This window comes from Capra hircus, chromosome 13 (assembly GCF_001704415.2).
Source record: "Capra hircus breed San Clemente chromosome 13, ASM170441v1, whole genome shotgun sequence".
Lineage (NCBI taxonomy): Eukaryota > Metazoa > Chordata > Mammalia > Artiodactyla > Bovidae > Capra > Capra hircus.
This window is the reverse complement of record NC_030820.1, coordinates 69727738-69745901: the sequence shown is the minus strand read 5'-3', so window position 1 is coordinate 69745901 and position 18164 is coordinate 69727738. Positions and strand designations below refer to the sequence as shown.

The 18164-nt window shown below is 43.3% G+C and overlaps 1 protein-coding gene across 2 annotated transcripts in view; it reads left to right on the top strand.

Annotated features, from left to right (window-relative positions):
* CHD6 (chromodomain helicase DNA binding protein 6) overlaps window positions 1-18164 on the top strand; it is a 203451-nt gene that overhangs the window by 50442 nt on the left and 134845 nt on the right. For both annotated transcript variants that reach the window (XM_018057882.1, XM_018057884.1), the window contains one exon: window positions 4289-4345. In XM_018057882.1, coding sequence (XP_017913371.1) covers window positions 4313-4345 — 33 coding nt within the window. In that variant the 5' untranslated portion in view covers window positions 4289-4312. The remainder of the gene's footprint in view (window positions 1-4288; window positions 4346-18164) is intronic.

Genomic DNA, 18164 nt, shown 5'->3' with positions numbered 1-18164 from the left:
TCGTCTGCAGAGAGAAGGAAGTGATTCTTCATGGAACACATGTTTATTGAGTCCCCGTTATGAGCCCGTTGCTTTTTCAGACTCAGGAAGTACAACATGAACAAAACAGAGTTCACACTCGTGTGTGTGCATCTCACAGGTAATAAGTTTGTCATCAACTAGATGTAATACAACGTCAGGTAGTAACAAGTGCCAGAAAAAGAAGCTAAATTAGGGTGAGAGAAGAGAGAGTGGGGACAGGGGTTGAGGGGAGTAGGGGGTTAAGGAAGACTCTGGTGGCAGGTGGCATCTGAGGGGAAACTGGAGCGAAACGAGGAGAGACTGGCTGCGAAGTGATCCCGAGGCTGAGGTGGCTGCGAAGCAGGAGAGGATGGACCCCAAGTGCCGACAGAAGGCTAGTTGTCCTCTGGAGAGGGGGGCCACCTTCCTTCCCCTGCCCTGGAGGGAAGCCCAGGACAGGTGACACCGAAGGCTGCCAGAAGGCTTGTGTGCGCTCTGAGGTTGGCGCTGTCAGCCTTTCCGTAGGTGAGGAGACAAAGGCTGACCGCACGGAGGAGCTTGGGAGATGGCGCTGGGGCAGAATTGTTGAAGTGGAGAGAGAAAAAGTCATACATTTCAGAATGTTCTTAATGAACCTGCACCCATTTTTCTTAATGTAAGCTTTGCTGTGAGTGTTAAGAAGGAATGGGAATATTTTTATTGTTTACTTTTTATATTATTAACAGCTAACCTTCTTGTGAAGGTAATTAAATACTGCTTTCATAAATGAGCAGTGAAATGCATTGAGGAGTTCTCCCAGTTTTCATGTCATTCAAAAGTTACATACTTAAAAATTTTTATTTGTTTATTTAATTTGCGGTGCTGCAAGGCATGTGGAATCTAGGCCCCCAGCCAGAGAATGAACCCATGCCCTCCAACAGTGGAAGCACGAAGTCTCAACCTCTGGGCCACCAGGGAAGCCCCAGTTATACACTTTTTAAAAATCTTTTTTAATGCACTCTCTTGACAAGTTTCCTGGTCTGTCCACACAGGAGTTTCAGAATATATTTGTATTATGCTTCTAATTAAATTGTGGGACTCTGAAATTACTGTTTTAATTTGCACTTTATTGAACCTAAAGGATCTATCTAATCACAACTTTTGGGTGATGTCAGCACAGCAGCAGAGGCTGTGAAACTGTTTCCAGTGTTGTGCAGAAGTACCTGCTTTAGCGTATATCTCGTTCGCTATTCCTGCTGCATAAAATTCAGCTGCACAAAAAGATTAGGTAGTTTTGTGTTTTTTAAACACGTGTCATCAAAGAGGAAAAAGGTAGAGAAAACCTCAGAGAGAATGCCTAGTAAACTACTAGATGGTATTTGAAGAAATAAAAGTCAATACATGCTTATTGAACACCAAATTGATGCTGTTGATGACAGCCACTATCTTGTGAAGTACCCACATGCTGGTGTGTGGCAGTCCATCTGGGTACTAGAAGTGATTTCACAGTCACAATGCAAGGTTGGCCAAAGACCTGCTTTCAGTGAATGAGAGCAGTTCTTTCCTTGGCATGTGGGATCTTAGTTCCCCAACCAGGGATCCCAGGGATCCCAGGGGTCCAGCCTGCACCCCCTGCATTGGAAGGTGAAGTCTTAACCCCTGGACCACCAGGGAGGTCCCTGAAGCAGTTACTCTCGTAGCAGCATCACTGGGACGCGCTTGGATTTCACACACATTGTCTCTTTCGGGGAATGGAGTGGGTTTATCTGCACGGCATGAAAATCCCCGAGGGTGCAGGTGTCTCGCGTGTGAACACCTGGTGAGATTTGGTTTAGGATCTTTCACCCAGCTGTTTTCCTCCAGGCCTTCTCCCTGCTGAGTAACCACATTCTTGCCTTACTTGGGTCAGCCCCACACCTTCCCAGTCTTTCTAGCTTGTGCTCATCGGCCGCCTCTGATCTTCCCAGGCCCTTTGACAGGACCCAGGGAACAGTGGCCCTCTGCGGTGGCTGAGCTCTGCTGTGACAGCGTTTCCACACTGCCTCCCACCCCATCCCTGAGCTTCTTCTCAGCTTGATTTCCTACTGGCTGATTGCCTCGGGGTGGATTCCTGAAAGTGGAACCGCCGCAGTCCATAGATCTAGGTGGCATGCTGCCTGAGTGCTTTCAGAAAGCTGGAGACAATGAACCTGCCAACAGTGATGATCAGTTGGACCTGTTTTCCCCACGTTGCAGGCAGTATTGGGGCCCTGTTCATTTGCATGCTGGTTTGTGGACCTTAATCAGAAATTGTGTTTTTTGATGTCTCTACTGCATTATACTTGATTTTTTTTTAATTTAGTAAAAGGTGATTTTTCTTGGCACTAGACTTTTTTTGTAAGCAGTTGATTTCATTTTGTTGGGTAGAATCTTATTTGAGTTACATGTCTGATTATTGATAATGTCCCTTTTTATTAGCTAGAGTTTATTTCGCAAACTTCCTTCTTCATTTCAGAATTTGTGGCAGTTTGTGATGGTTGAGAATGTTGGTTTTCTGGGGTCTGATAACTCAAAATTGAAAGATAAAGGAGATAGACTTTTGTGCTAACATAGTTGACCTGGAGTCAACTCCACTGTATTGAAGTCCAGAGGGTAAGATTCTCTGGACTGCCCTGATTTCAGAGCCCTTACCTTGCCATTTCTCAGGAATTTATGGTTTTCTTGAGGAAAGTTCATTGTTTCATCAAATATTAGTCCTCACGCTGACCCTTCAAAGCGTATTTACTGACTTGGTTTTCCCTTTTCCTGACTTGGCCAGTTCTTCTCTGCTGCCCTCTCTTTGCCCCCTGGTCTAGGGCCTGCCTGTGCCCACTTGGCCACTTGCTGCTTCCATGGATGCTGTGCTCTTTGCAAGCAGCAGTAGCCTGGTAACGTATTATGCTCCTTTGAATAGAAAATGCTTCTGACTCTTGGAGGAAAAGAAAACCCTAAATTGACAGACTTTAAACTGTAATTGTGGTTCCCACAGATGATTGAAATCCCAAGGCCTTCATTTTTCTCATTTGCATCAAACACATCCTGAGCCCACTTAGGTGAGACTGCCTTGGATTAATCTAAAAGTTCTCTTTGACGCCTGCACATACCACATTCACTTGCATGTGTATCATTAGGATAATTGTGCGTCTCTGGGATGGGTTCCTAACTCTGTGGGATGTCCAGGAAATCAAGGTTAACAATGAGTATGAATTGGTGTCTACATCCAGACTAGAACCGGAAGCCAAGATATATATACTATGATCTTTCCATTGTTTGTCTTTGGGGGAGATGAGAGTGGGTGACTCAGGCAGCCCTCCATTCTGGGTTTCCTAGAACAGAGGTCCTTCTGTCCCTTGGATGCCCCGGAGCACTTCCGGACCTCTCAAGCCAGTTGCTGGGGTCTTGTGGCTGTGCTGCTCAAAAGACTTTTATGAGAAGCTCAGTGTTGTCATGGGCTTTGTGGTTGGAGCCTGCGAATGGGTATAATAAAATGCATATAATAATAATGGGTATAATGAAATCATTAGGAAAAAAATTATGGAATATTGAAATAGAATTTATTTTGTCAGTTTAAAATGCACACGGTTTGAAACATCAAGTAATGTAGGACAGCATATGATGAAGTGCAGGAGTGCCCTGTCCTGTCTTATACCAGCTCCTCTATCCTTCAGAAGAACCAGTTTTAACTTTCAGCTCTTTCTCTTTTAAAAATATTTATTTATTTATTTGGCTGCACTGGTTTTAATTGTGGCACATGGAGTCTAGTTCCCTGACTAGGAATCGAACCTGGGCCCCCTGCACTGGAAGCATGGAGTCTTAGCCAAGGAAGTCCTTTAACTCTCTCTCTTATTGTGCATATTTCTATTTCTTGATATATCAGTTATAGATATTATTTACTAATTTTCTTCCCCCCCAAAATGAGGGCTTTGCTTATTCTAGCCCCCCTCCACACCCCCAAATATACTCATGGCATCATTTTCGGTTCCTCTTTTAGTTCCCTTTGTGATTTAATGCGCCAGCATCTCTTATAACTTGTTTTATTTACGAAGACAGTATCTTTTTGACTCTGGTGCATCTAGAGCAAAAACTGAGGGCTCAGGATGGGAGTAGGTAGGCTTAGGCCAGTGCACAGGGCTCTCAGGAGTGTCAGGCTGGAAGATTGCTGATCGTAAATGTTCTGGGGAAGTAATCCTCCATTCTCTGTTTTCCTCATGGGCCACAGCTAATCTTGAGAAAATCTGAAATGTTTTATTGTGGATTTTAACATAATTTTTGCCTTTTTTATGTTTTACAGAAATAAAATAATTGCCTTTAATAGATGATAATGAAAATACAGAAGAAAGAGAAGCAGGTAAGAGATCATCTATCTTTTAAGTGAGTGAATCCAGCTCACACTGGTGCTTTGCCTTTTTTTTTTTTAAACAAGAGGAGATGCTGGCAGTTGTGGCTTCTCTCTCAGCCTCTGGTGCTTACCCTGATTCCTGTGTTTTCCATTCTCCACATGGTAACTGAGAGCTCTGTCCTGAAGGACTTAATATATAGATTTGTACTGTGCTCAGGTCAGCTCCATACAGAATAACTGTAATGAAGACTGTAAATCAGAATGACTCAAAATAAGCTATGTGAAAAAGAGATGTTTCTCCCCCTCTCCTGCCCCCGGGAATAGCTTACCAAGTTTTTATAAAGAGAGAAGTGCTCACTTCTTTCTAGTTTACATATTTATTATTTTCGATGTTCAGTTAAACTGAAAGCATTTTCTCACAGACCTCCTATTTATCACGATCTGCGGAAGTTTTCTCCTGCAGAAAATAGTGAACCTCTCAACAATTTGGCACTGTTTGGTTTCCTGAAGGGGAGAGGAGTTGATAAAACATTTGGCCCCTGTGACCCATCCTGCTAAGATCTTTTTCCTCAGTTGGTATCATAGTTCTGTGTTCCAGGTGGTTCCGTATTCAGAGCAACCCAGAGACCTAAACCAATGAGGCCCAGGGAGGTGAGATGAGGGGACCAGCTTTGATCTCCTGGAATTGGGCTGGTTTTCCTTGTACAGAATTGATGACAACCTGGCAACCGGGGAGGTCTGAGTCTCTGCTCTTCAGCTGGAACCCATGCACAGAGGTTGGGTGGGACCACCTACTTTCCTCTCTGCTTCTATAGAGCACTCAGTAGTTGAATACAGGGTGGTCTAGGGATATGGTTCCAAGGACGACCCTCTGTTCTGTCTCCAGCAGATAGGTCCTTGTGAAACCAAACTAAAACAGCCTGTTCTAGGAAATAATTGACTCATCTGCTGCCTAAAGGCTGTCTGCACTCCCGATTTCTTCCTGTCCTAGCTCTTTAGAGTCAAAAGTTAGCAGACAAACACTGCAGACCATGCCGTTCCATCTGCCAGAATTTTCTGTGGGTATACTCAGACAAGTGTGCAAAACTGTGTGTACGGCTTCATGGCTGCTTTGTTTATAAGAGCAAAACTGGGAAAGAACTTACATGTCCATTAAAAGGGGACTGTAGGAAGGCTTCATTTCACTGTCACAGACACTGCTTTTTTTTTTTTAATGGAATGTTTGTGGCACCCCTGCCTTGAGCAAGTCTAACAGGGCCATTTTTCAAATAGCATTTGCTCACTTCACGTCTCAGTGTCACGTTTTGGTAATTCTGTCAATATTTCAGGCCTTTTCATTGCTACTTTATTTGTTATGGTGATCCGAGATCCATGATCTTTGTGTTACTATTGTAATTGTTTTGGGGTGCCAGGAACTGCACCCGTGTGAGACAGTGAACTTCATGGATAAATGTGTGTGTGCTCACTGCTCCACTGAGTGGCTGTTCCTCCACCGTTCACCTTCTCCTCTGGCTTCTGAACCCAAGAAACAGCCATTCCTCGAGGCGCAGCAATATGGAAATTAGGCCACTTAATAACCTTACAGCGGCCTCTAGGTGTTCAGGTGAAAGGAAGAGTTGCTTGGCTTTCATTTTCAATCAAAAGCTAAAGGTGATTAAGTTCAGTGAAGAAGGCACATGGGAAGTAGAGACAGGCTAAAATCAAGGCCTCCTATGCTTAAGTTAGCCAGGTTGTGAGTGTAAAGGAAGAGTTCTTGAAGGAAATTAAAGGTGCCGCTCCAGTGACCACATCAGTGATGAGCACACAGCAGGCTTGTAGCTGGTGTGGAGGAAGTTTTAGTGGTCTAGGTGGAAGGTCAAGCAAACCACAGCATTCCCTTGAGTCACAGCTTCATCCACAGCAAAGCCCTAACTCTCTTCAGTTCTGTGAAGGCTGACAGAGGTGAGGCAAGTGCCCAAGAAAAGTACAAAGCTAGCAGAGGTTGGCTTGTGAGGTTTAAGGAGAGAAGCCATCTCCATAACATAAGAATGCAAGGTGAAGCAGCAAGTGCAGATATAGAAGCTGCAGCAGGTTACGCAGAAGATCTAGCTCATGTGATCCGTAAAGGTGACTACGCCACACAACAGATTTTCAATTTAGACAAATCAGCCTTCATTGGAAGAAGATGCCATTTAGGACTTTCATTGCTAGAGAGGAGAAGTCAGTGCCTGTCTTCAAAGCTTCAAAAGACAGGCTGACTCTCTCGTTAGGGGCTAATTCAGCTGGTGACTTGAAGTTGAAGCCAGTGCTTATGTGCCATCCTGAAACTACTAGGGCCCTTAAAAATTGAGCTAAATCTACTCTGCCTATAGTCTCTAAATGAAAATTACGTAGCCTGGATGACAGCACATGTGTTTACAGCATAGTTTACTGTTGAGTCCTGCTGCTCAGAAAAAAATGACTGCTCGTTGACAACGCCCATGGTCACTCCAGAGCTCTGATGGAGTTGTATGGTGAGATTAATGGTGTTTTCATGTCTGCTAACACAGCATCCATTCTGCAGCCTTTGGATCAAGAAGTAATCTGACTTTCAAATCTTGCTATTTAGGACATGTATTTTGTAAGGCCGTAGCTGCCATCGATAGCAACTCCTCTGATGGATCTGGACAAAGCAAATTGAAAGCCTTCTGGAAAGGATTCACCATTCTACATACTGTGAAGAACATTTGTGATTCACAGGAAGAGGTCAAAATGTTAACATTAACAGGGATTTAGGAGAAGTTGATTCCGACCTTCATGGGTGACTTTGAGGGGTTCAAGACTTTAGTGGAGGAAATAACTGTAATTGTGGTGGAGAACTAGAAGTGGAGCCTGAAGAAGGGACTGAATTGCTGCAATCTCATAATAAAACTGAACAAATGAGGAGTTGCTTCTTATGATGAGCAAAGAAAGTGATTTGAGATGGAAACTGCTCCTGGTGAAGAAGGTTTGAAATGGCAACAAAGGATTTAGAATATTGCACACTTAATTAATAAAACAGCAGCAGGGCTTGAGAGGCTCAATTCCAATTTTAAAAGTTGTACTGTGGGTAAAACACTGTCAGACAGCACTGCATGCTACTGAAAACTCTGAAAGGAAGACTCCATCAATGTGGTAAGCCTCATTGTCGTCTTATATTAATAAATTGCCACAGCCACCCCAGCCTTCAGCAGCCAGCACCCTGATCAGTCAGTAGCCATCATCATCAAGGCAAGACCCTTTATCAGCAAAAGGAATAGAACTTGCTGAAGGCTCAGATGATGGTTAGCATTTTTTTTAGCAATAAAGTGTTGTTAAATTAAGGTACGTAGATTGTTCTTTTTTAGAAATAATGCTATTGCATATTATTTTAATCGACTTCAATATACTGTTCAGTTCAGTTCAGTTCAGTCACTCAGTCACGTCCGACTTTTTGTGACCTCATGAATCGCAGCACGTCAGGCCTCCCTGTCCATCACCAACTCCCGGAGTTCTCTCAAACTCACGTCCATCTAGTCGGTGATGCCATCCAGCCATCTCATCCTCTGTTGTCCCCTTCTCCTCCTGCCCCCAATCCCTCCCAGCATCAGGGTCTTTTCCAATGAGTCAGCTCGTTGCATGAGGTGGCCGAAGTACTGGAGTTTCAGCTTACCATCATTCCTTCCAAAGAACACCCAGGACTGATCTTTAGAATGGACTGGTTGGATCACCTTGCAGTCCAAGGGACTCTCAAGAGTCTTCTCCAACACCACAGTTCAAAAGCATCAATTCTTCGGCGCTCAGCCTTCTTCACAGTCCAACTCTCACATCCATACATGACCACTGGAAAAACCATCGCCTTGACTAGACGGCCCTTTGTTGGCAAAGTAATAATATTGCTATCTAGGTTGGTCATAACTTTTCTTCCAAGGAGTAAGCGTCTTTTAATTTCATTTTTGGGGTCCAGTATAGAGTTAATGTAATTTTTATATGCACTAGGAAGCCAAAAACTGTGTGATGCACTTCACTATGATACTTGTTTTATGTGGTGGTCTGGAACTGATCCTGCAGTGTCTGTGAGGCAGGTCTGTGTTTACATCATAGCCGGTGCCAGTGGAATATTATGCTGCTGTTCAGAAGAACACATTACTTGAAGAGAATCCCAAACCCTCAAACTATTGTCATTTATGATATATGGGCAGATTTATAATTCTTAAAACAGTCTGCATATTTAAATTTTTTAAACACTGTTTAAAGTAAGCTTTCATGTCAGTAAAAAACAGTTCAATTCAGTCGCTCAGCCTTTGTGACCCTGTGGACTGCAGCACGCCAAGTTTCCTTGTCCATCACCAGCTCCCGGAGCTTGCTCGGTCTCATGTCCGTCAAGTCAGTGATGCCATCCAACCATCTCATCCTCTTTTGTCCCCTTCTCCTCCTGCCATCAATCTTTCCCAGCATCAGGGTCTCTTCCATTGAGTCAGTTCTTCACAACAGGTGGCCAAAACAAACAAAAAAATGTTCTTTATCAAAATTATTCCAACATGAATTTTCACAGTCACATTAAGACCTTTGATATGTCAGCTGGCTATTATGTAGCCTCAGTGAGATGGGTTTTCATTTAGACCTTATAGTCAGTGTTGATGGGTAGTGCAGGGTTCTTACTTAAGAGTTAGGTGGGGTGGAGAAGCAAGTTAATTAAGTGGAGCAGTTGCTGCTGCTTCTCTTCCAGGTACTGGTGATAGGCCATACAGATGCCTGAACTGCAAGATGCTGCCAAGCATGAAAATAAAAAAAAACCTTCCCACCAAAGCAATCCACAGGCTTGCAAACTGATCTTTGGACATACCTTAGCATATTTTCATTTTTGTTACTGCCCTAATTCATTTTGTGCTCTGAGAGGTCAGAGCAAAGTGACTGACTGTACAGGAACACTGACTGCGTGAGGTATGATAGGTGAGACTAAGATGATGGAGCCTGAAGAAAGGAAGATTTAGAAGGATCTTGTGGAGAAGAGGTTAACTGTATCTATCTGTCTCATCTGAGGATGACTATGGACACATGTGGAGAGTTACAGGTGGGCAGGGTATAGCTCCAGCTGAAGAAGACTGTCCTGAAAAGTTGAGCTGCTCAGCTGTGTCCTGTGCTTTGTGGGCAGTAAGCTCCCTGCCCCTGGAGAGGCTGGAGAGCTGTTTCCTTGGGTGTCAGGCCAGGAGATGGGAGCCTGGGCTAGATGGCCTCCGAGGTCCATCCTCACTAGAATCCTAGGGTTTACCGTGTATGGTATTTATCTGTTGGTACCAGAATAAAAAGTAGATGCAATTTTTAAGCAGATAAAATTTTTAATTTAAATATATAATTATATATTACATGGTGGTTCTTTCAGCTCATGTTACTGATAACGCTCAGTATGTCACTAGCTGAGACAGACACAAAGGAACTTTTTAAAAACAGAAATAAGCTGCTGAGTTTTAAATTCTACGAATAAAGTGACGCTGAATCTATTTACATGTAGGAAACCCTGGAAGAAAGACTACCATGTTTCAACAGCGAATAGCATTTCCTCATCTCCCTTCCTGGCCAGAGGAGTCTGGGGAGCTCTGGTAACGAGGCCTCGGGCCAACGTCAAAGTGGTGACGAGTGTCAATATAGCTGCAGAGAATTGCCTTCCTCTATTTAACTGGGATTCACTCTCAGGAAAACTAGCCCAAAGCTAGTAGTCTGAGCATTATGAAAAGAAGCAGAAGTAACAGCAGTGAACTTCTTTCCACTGTTGATACGGTTTATAGTCTTCTCATTAACTCACTGTCTGGTTTCTTAATGAGCTAGCTCATCCTTTCACCACTGATACAGTTTTGGAGAAATTTTCCAAGTTTGGAGAAACTGTATAACACTTAGTGACCAAAGATCAAAAGTTCTCATTTGCGGAGGGAAAAGGAAATACAGTACCCGGTGCCAACAAGATACATCCTTAGGATGGTGGTTGTAGGTCTTCTGGTAGCTGCCAAGTGCGTAATAGATATTCTTTAACCCTTATCTTGGGGTCCTTCTGGGTAGTTTTGGAAAGTCTGAGGTCCCTTATTTAATCTTCAGCGTTCTGCTAGATTGATTGATTCTTCATGTAATCTCCCATTCTGTTCTGGAAAACAAATGGATTTGTAAAGAGATGGATAGAAGAGGAAAGAGTTAACAGTTTTCTGGGGAAAGGTTAGGGAGATACAGTGGTGCTGGGCAGTGGATGATGGAGATAAAGTAGAGGTGCTTAGAGAGTCTTGCTAATTCTGATTCTAAGTCTGGTGTATCCAGCGCGTGAGGCAGCATCGTGAAGGAGTCAAGAGCAGTGGCTCTTAAAACCAGGCATCAAATCTGATCTCAAATGGCAAGTCTATTGCTCACGAGCTGTGTGACTTTGGGCGAGTTATTCACCTCTCTGAGCTTCTCTAGAAGATGAAGTTGTATTGGAACCATAATATACTTCCTCTTCGAGCTGTTTAGAGGCATAATCTGTTTAAGAATACTCAGTCCTTAGTAAAATCAGGTATTATTATGATCATTGCTGGCATCTATTTTGTCCTTCAGATATCAAAACAGTGCTGAATACTCAGAGTAGCTGTGACTAGGGTGTATGAAAAGCACCATTCCCTGTCCACACATGCAGTGTTCCTGACTCTAGGCCCTGGTCTTTCTGGGCTTTGGTATGTGGCAGTGCGGTTGGCCAGGGTTTGCTGAAGTTCTGGGCTCAGAGGCCCTGGTAGCCTAAGCCCACAGTGAAATTCCAGGTGGAACAGGAAGGAAGAGGAAGGAAATTAGTCTTATTTTTCTGTATTTGTTGACCTACTTAGTTTAGAAGATGCCACAAAAACATTCTAGAAGAGGCCTCCCCTAGCCTCGGATGAAGCAAACATCATTCCACTTGGACAGATTTAGAGAACTGAATCACTTTGAACTTTTGGTTTCTCCATTAGGGCCATAGTTGTTTGAAAATAAAACTCGTAGTTTCTAGAAACACTTGTTAACAAACAGGCACTTATCAAATGATTTCCCTCTCTCTTGCTCTTTTCTTGTTGGCATCTAAATTTGATAATCTGCCTGCTCCCCAGCCCCATTTTTGTTACTGCTGCCTGGAATTGACAAGGTTTAGGTTGAGTTCGCCTAAAGATATATTTAGAGATGTTGACTTTCTAAGATTCCTGGAACATTGTAAGATGAAAACCCAACACCACCCTGTACCCTGTTTTAATGTGGAAATAGAGATGGGGACCAGGAATGACCAGGTTCAGGGGTTTTGGGGTGGATGTGTTTTGTAGAAATGACGCCACCAGATGTGTTGATCACTCTTCAGTTCTTAGCTTACCTGCTCCTCAGCAGCATTCGACACCTGTGAGTGTTCTGTCCTAAAACACGCTCATCCTCAGGTGTCTGTGAAGCCGCACTTTCTTGCTCTTTTCCCGCTGTATCCCCGGCCTGATGATGCTCCTTCCCACATGGTATATAGGTTCTTCCCCCTCTGGGAACCGTAAGCATGAGTGTACCTCAGGTTAGGCCCTGTTCCCTCTCCTCTCTTTACCCGTTCTTCCTGGGGAGTCCAATGTACTCTTCTGGACATTTCCCTTGGCAAGTATATCCAAGAGCCTCCTGGACACCTGCATCTTACATACCTAAGGTTTCCACCTTAGATCCCTGAAACGGAACTCTTCCCCTGGTGCTAACCAGCTGTGACTGTGGGAGAAGAGACACAGGATTGAAATGGCTGCTTTACCACCCAGAGCACAGGACTCTTAGGTGCAGAAGGCATTGAATATGCTGAATACAGGGGTAAAACTCAAGGAACACAGAGGGGACACACACACGCACACTCACTCTCTCTCTCTCACACACATACACACCCGCTCGCTCACTCACTCTGATTTTCTGATACTCTCTCTCCTCAGATGAATATGCTGAATGCAGGGAAAAAACTCAGCACAGAGCAGGGACACACACACACTGACACTTTCCCTCCTCAGATGAGTCTTGCCATCTCAGCACAAATCTTTGTGCTGAATGATGAGTGTCCCGGTGCAACTGCAGCATAAAAAGGCAAGGATGTGTGGGGTTTTCCGTCTTTACTGTATTCCACAGTCAGGGAGCTATGAGAAATACTCTTTCAGATGAAAGAGAAGGCAAAAATATAAGCCATTTCTAATTTTAATTGGGAAGTAGGTTTGCCACCTGAAATGTCCACAGACCCAACTTGTTAATAGGAGCGATTGCTTCTTATTTTGTATTTTAATTTTTTTTATTTGGACTTAAAGAAAAAAAAAGACAGGTCTCAAACTTAGCTAAGCTTTTTTGCTTAATTTTATATCTAACTGATTTCTGTAGGTTAAGTTAGTCTGCACGTAGAGCACGGGCTTCCTTGGTGGCTCAGTGGTGAAGAATCCTGCCTGCCAATGCAGGAGACGCAGGTTCAATCCCTGGGTGGGGGAGATTTCCTGGAGAAGGAAATGGCACCCCACTCCAGTATTCTTGCCCGGAAAATCCCGTGGACGGAGGAGCCTGGTACGTTGCAGTCCATGGGGTTGCAAAAGAATCGACTAAACACCACCACACAGAACACCGTCTTCTCCCTGGGGAATGCGGGAGGCCCTGAAGCAGACTGGTAACAGGGCCCCATGGGGCCACTCACCACGGGTGGAAGCTGGAGGACGCGCTTGTGGGTGAAGGGTGTGCGGGGGCCTGCCCGGCCCCAGTGAGGAGCGCACCGTGCCCTGCGTGCAGTCAGATGTCATCGTGAGCTGGCACCTCTTGTAGTCTCCCTTCAATTTCTGAAGCCTGATGACTTGGAGGAGCATGAATTGTCTGGCAAACAGATTTTCCTGTTTATCATTCAAGTCTTTAAAATTTTTCTGCTAAACATCCATGTGAAAAGTTTATCTGTGACAAACATCATGAAAGTATTATTCTCATTATTGAAAATCTAGACGTCTATGTATTAAAAAAGAAAAACAATTTACACAGCCTCAAATGACTTAACATTTTGTTTGTTTTCTTCTTTCTTCTGTTCACGGGTGTTGTCATTTTTGCTTTCGTGTACAATTTTGTAGACTTTCGTATTTTTCTCAAATTGAAAATATTCGTTTCACCCAATAACCACATGACTGAATTTTACTATAAGCCACAAAAATGTTGGGGAACACCACAAAGTCACTGTCTTATAAAGCTTCTAATCATGGGAAACAATTAAAGACAAGTAGGTAATAACTTTGAGAAAGTTTTAGGAAAAAGAAGTGAAACTTGCCCACAGTCTTATCTCCCAGACATAATGATGGTATGTATCCTAAAATTTATTTTAAAAAGCTAGTGGTGATGTCGCATTTTAAAAAATTAGATTATATATATATATATATATATGTTTTTATTTTCCCACATGTTGTCAGCTAAAACTTTAAATGTCAGCTAAAACTTTTTAAACTTTAAAACTTTAAATTGTTAAATGTCAGGTAAAACTTTGTGTAATAATGGCTGTGTAGTGTTATTCCGTGTGGATGTGCTATTAATTTAAGCATTTTCCTAAAGATTGACAAATAAGATATTTATGTTCTATTTATTTATCTGGCCATGCTGCGTGGTTTGTGAGGTCTTGATTCCCCTACCAGGGACTGAACCCACGCAGTCCGGCAGTGAAAGTGCTGAGTTCCTAACCACTGGACTACCAGGGAATTCCGTGTGTTTACTTTTAAATAGGATATTTATTTTTACTCTATTAAAAAATAATTCTGTATCAGATGTTCTTACATATAAACTTTGGAGTTTCTAAATGTTTCCCTTAGTTTATGTTCTCAAAGAGAAATTGCTCACTTAAAAGCATATCCATGATTAAAATTTTAGTATTTTTGCTACTCTCCCCTGCAAAAAGGCTTTCACTAGTTAGCACTGGGGACTTCCTTGGTGATCCAGTGGTTAAGACTCCATGCTTCCACTGTAGGGAGCATGGGTTCAATCCCTGGTCAGGAAACGAAGATCCCACATGCTGTGTGTTGCAGCCAAAAAAAAAAAAAAAAAAACTGATACTCCTGTTAGCAACATAAGAGAGAGGACCCTTGTGAGTATATTCTTATGTTGAATTTTTTTTAAGTGACATATAATTCACATTCTATAAATCCCATATTTAAAACATGCAATTCGGTGGTTTCGGTTTGTTCACAGGATTGTGTAAAGATCACCACTATCTGATTCTAGAAGATTTTCATCACCCCCAAAAGAACCTTATGCCTGTTGCAGACACTACTTTTTTCTTTCCTCAACCCCTGGCAACTCCATATACCTTCCTTTATGTCTCTATGGATTTGCCTATGTTGGGCTTTTGATGTAAGTAAAATTAGACAATATATGGTCTTCAAGGTGTCTGACTTCTTTCACTTAGCACAGTTTTTTCAGGGTCTCTACATTTTGTAGCATGGATGATTTTCTTAGAGTCTGTTTTGACTTTCAAGGACTTGCGTGATTCTTCTGGGGAACACCCGAGATTTGTCCTTGGATGTCTGTCTGGGAACCTATTTATCTAGATTCAGATCTTTTAAGTGTCTTTTCCAGCAATATTGTAGATTGTTAATTTTGAGCCCAAGAAATATGTTTTATTACTATCAGTGTGGTTTAGAAGTTAACATTGATGTGTGTTTTATCCATCTCTCTTGGCTTCATCCTGACGTCCCTAGATGCGTGATTCTGGTTAAGCTGTCAGTGTAATATAAAATGATACTGTTCCTGTGGTCGGTCATCTGCCGTCTGTCCCTTTTAAGGCCATTTTGAAAAGGGGTAATTTAGTGCCCTTCTTGTTGGAAGCTGAAACAGAGACTTCATTTATACTCTTTTGCCTCCCTCCCCTCCCCACCCCCCAGCTGACCTTGAGATACATGGAAGAAATATTTTTTGTCTTATATTTTTAATCCTCAGCAGATACTTTTCCAGGCTCCCAACAAGGTCTCTTGAAAATTTAAAAAAAAAAAAAAAATTTCTGAGGAATTATTGACTTGCAAGATTAAAATTTTATATTTTTGCTTACTAATACCTGCCTTTTGGGATACTTCCGCCTTTTAAACACTGGTTGATTGTGCTCATGTCTTGGGTTTCCCTTCTCCCTCCAGGATGCCCCAGCTGTGCCACTTCCTAGGAATATATCTTGACAAACTGCCTTTTCTCTCTAAACCTCTTGACTCCTCTGGTAGCTCAGCGGTAAAGAATTAGTAAGAATTCGCCTGCCAGGGCAGGAGACACGAGTTCAGTTCCTGGGTTAGGAAGAACTCCTGGAGGAGGAAATGGTAACCCACTCCAGTATTCTTGCCTGCAAAATCCCATGGACAAAGGAGTCTGGAGGGCTATAGTCCATGGGGTCACAAAAGAGTTGGACACAGACTTAGCAACTAAACAACTCTAAATCTCAAGACAGATTATTTTATCTGTAAAGTGAGAGGTGGACTAGACAACTCTCTGGGATTCCTGGGAATGAGATTGCTAGGACATCAGGTAAGTATGTGTTTAGTTTTATAAAGAACCTGATCTTCTCCCAAAGCGATTGAGTACACCGTCACATTTAGGGTTTCTGACCAAGCATAGTTAATGCTTGTCTGGTGGTCTGCTTCCCTGGGGTGTCGTCAAATGCTCAACGAAACCAACATTAGCTTTTGGCCAGAGAGTTCCGATCCAGGCTCCTTTGGTCATTCATTAGCTGTATGGCCTTGGGCACATCACTTAGCATCAGGTAGTAATCTTCCCTTTCCCCTTACACAAAACAGACATCATTGTGATAATAAGCCTGCAGGGTTGTTGAGAAAGATAGGAGACGTCATGAAACATGCTTTGCGTAGTTCTGAGTATCTCCATTTGATGTGTGTTCAGTAGCTCTGGCTGCTGTTACTGTTACTGCCTAATGATTGGATACCTAGGTACTACCACACCTGCCTGAGCTACCTGCTCAGCTTACTGGAGAGCCCCCAAAAGAGAGACCTCAACATGAGGTATGAACTGAGGAGAGGGTCTCACTTTGAGCTTCAGAGAACTGCCTTGGTAGAATTAGGTCTTCAGTGTGTTGTCTTTTAAAGCCTCTTTGAATAAACACCTGTGTGTCTCTGCCTTTTTCAGTGTGTCCACCCTTGCATACTAAGCAAAAACTTGCTCCCTGAGGGCCGAGTGTCCCGGGCACAGAATTTAGTAATATCCCAGGGATGGAAAGGTGCTCATAGGATCCCAGTCTTAACTGGGTCCGTTGCCGTACTGTTGAGTTTCTTTCTCTTTTCTCCGTTTTCTTCTCTTTCTTCCTCCCTCCCTACTTTTTTTGGTCTTTTTATTGTGGTGGACAACACATAAGATTTACCATCTAAATCACTTTCTTACGGTTGATTAATTTAAATTTCTCTGAAGTTTACTTAGCTCTTCTTTTTCCTAAACCATCTTAAGTACTGAATCAGCAGTGAGGTAGTCACACTAAATTGTCCCCCCACCCTCACCCCCCAAGTAGTGAGTCCTGCCATAATGACCAGTTCGCTCTGGATTTAGGCTTGTTTATGACCCTGAACTGTGTTTATGATAAAAATCCAGAAGAATCCTCCTTTGCTTTCATCATCTTCTCCTGGGATTCTCAGTGTTGTGTTTGGAAATATCAGGCTAAGAATGGGAGCTGGGAAGAACGAAAGGGAAATAAGCAGCTGGGCTTTGCACCCCGTCACTCCCAGGGTGGGCCAGGAAGTCTGAGCAGAGATGGGGTGACCAGAAGGCCAGAGGGAAACCGCACCACCTGGCAAGTGTCTGTGCCCTTCAGCACAGGCCTGGCCTCATGTTAACAGAGCAGGCAACTCACAAATGGGGCCGCTGCTAAGCCATCATCCAATGGTGGCTGTAACCATCCTCCTAGAAAGCCTGCTTGTCTCTTCCAGGTCCTCCGTAGGTTGCTTCTTTATTTCCTGAAGCCAGCACCCGTGTTGTTGTCAGATTACTGGCAACCTTAGCGTGGTTATGAAATGACAGATGTTCGCTGTGACACCACACCTGAAAATACGAGACATAACTTCTGCTTCCAAAGGGATGCTTCCTTAAAAGTGGTGTTAGGTGTTAGGAGGCTGCACATTTATTTGGCAGTGCTCCAAATCAGCTCTGAAATGTCCTTTTTAGGGCTGCCTTCAGCACCTGTGACACTTTCTAAAGGCATCTGTTACAGTAAAGCACGCTCCTGTACAGTTACTTGCTTTTTTGTAAGTGGCCAAAGGTTATCTTTGGTGGGCTTCCCTGGTGGGTCAGAATCCGCCTGCAATGCGGGAGACCTGGGTTCGATTCCTGGGTCTGGAAGATCCCCTGGAGAAGGATAGCCTACCCGCTCCAGTATTCTTGGGCTTCCCTTGTGGCTCAGCTGGTAAAGAATCCGCCTGCAGTGCTGGAGACCTGGGTTCAATCCCTGGGTTGGGAAGATTGTCTGGGGAAGGGAAAGGTTACTCACTCCAGTATTCTGGCCTGGAGAATTCCACGGACTGTATAGTCCATGGGGTCACAAAGAGTCGGACATGACTGTGCAACTTTCACTTTCAAAGGTTATCTGGTGCTGAGTGGTGACAAGGTTAGATGATCATACAGAACATTATTTTTAGCTAAAAAGAAAAGGTGCAGTTTTGAGTGACCAGATGTTCTTGTTTGAAAATCAAACCAGCTGAATGTTGATGCTGCTTGACGATATGTGAGAGCGAAGATTGGGGAAAATAAATCTCACACATTGAGCTTGACCCTATATCCTTATCACCCTGCTGACATCAGCTTTATCCAGGAGCACACTTGGCCAGTAACTTTGTGTATCAGCATGGTAAATGTCACTCTGGGTTGGAGCAGCGTG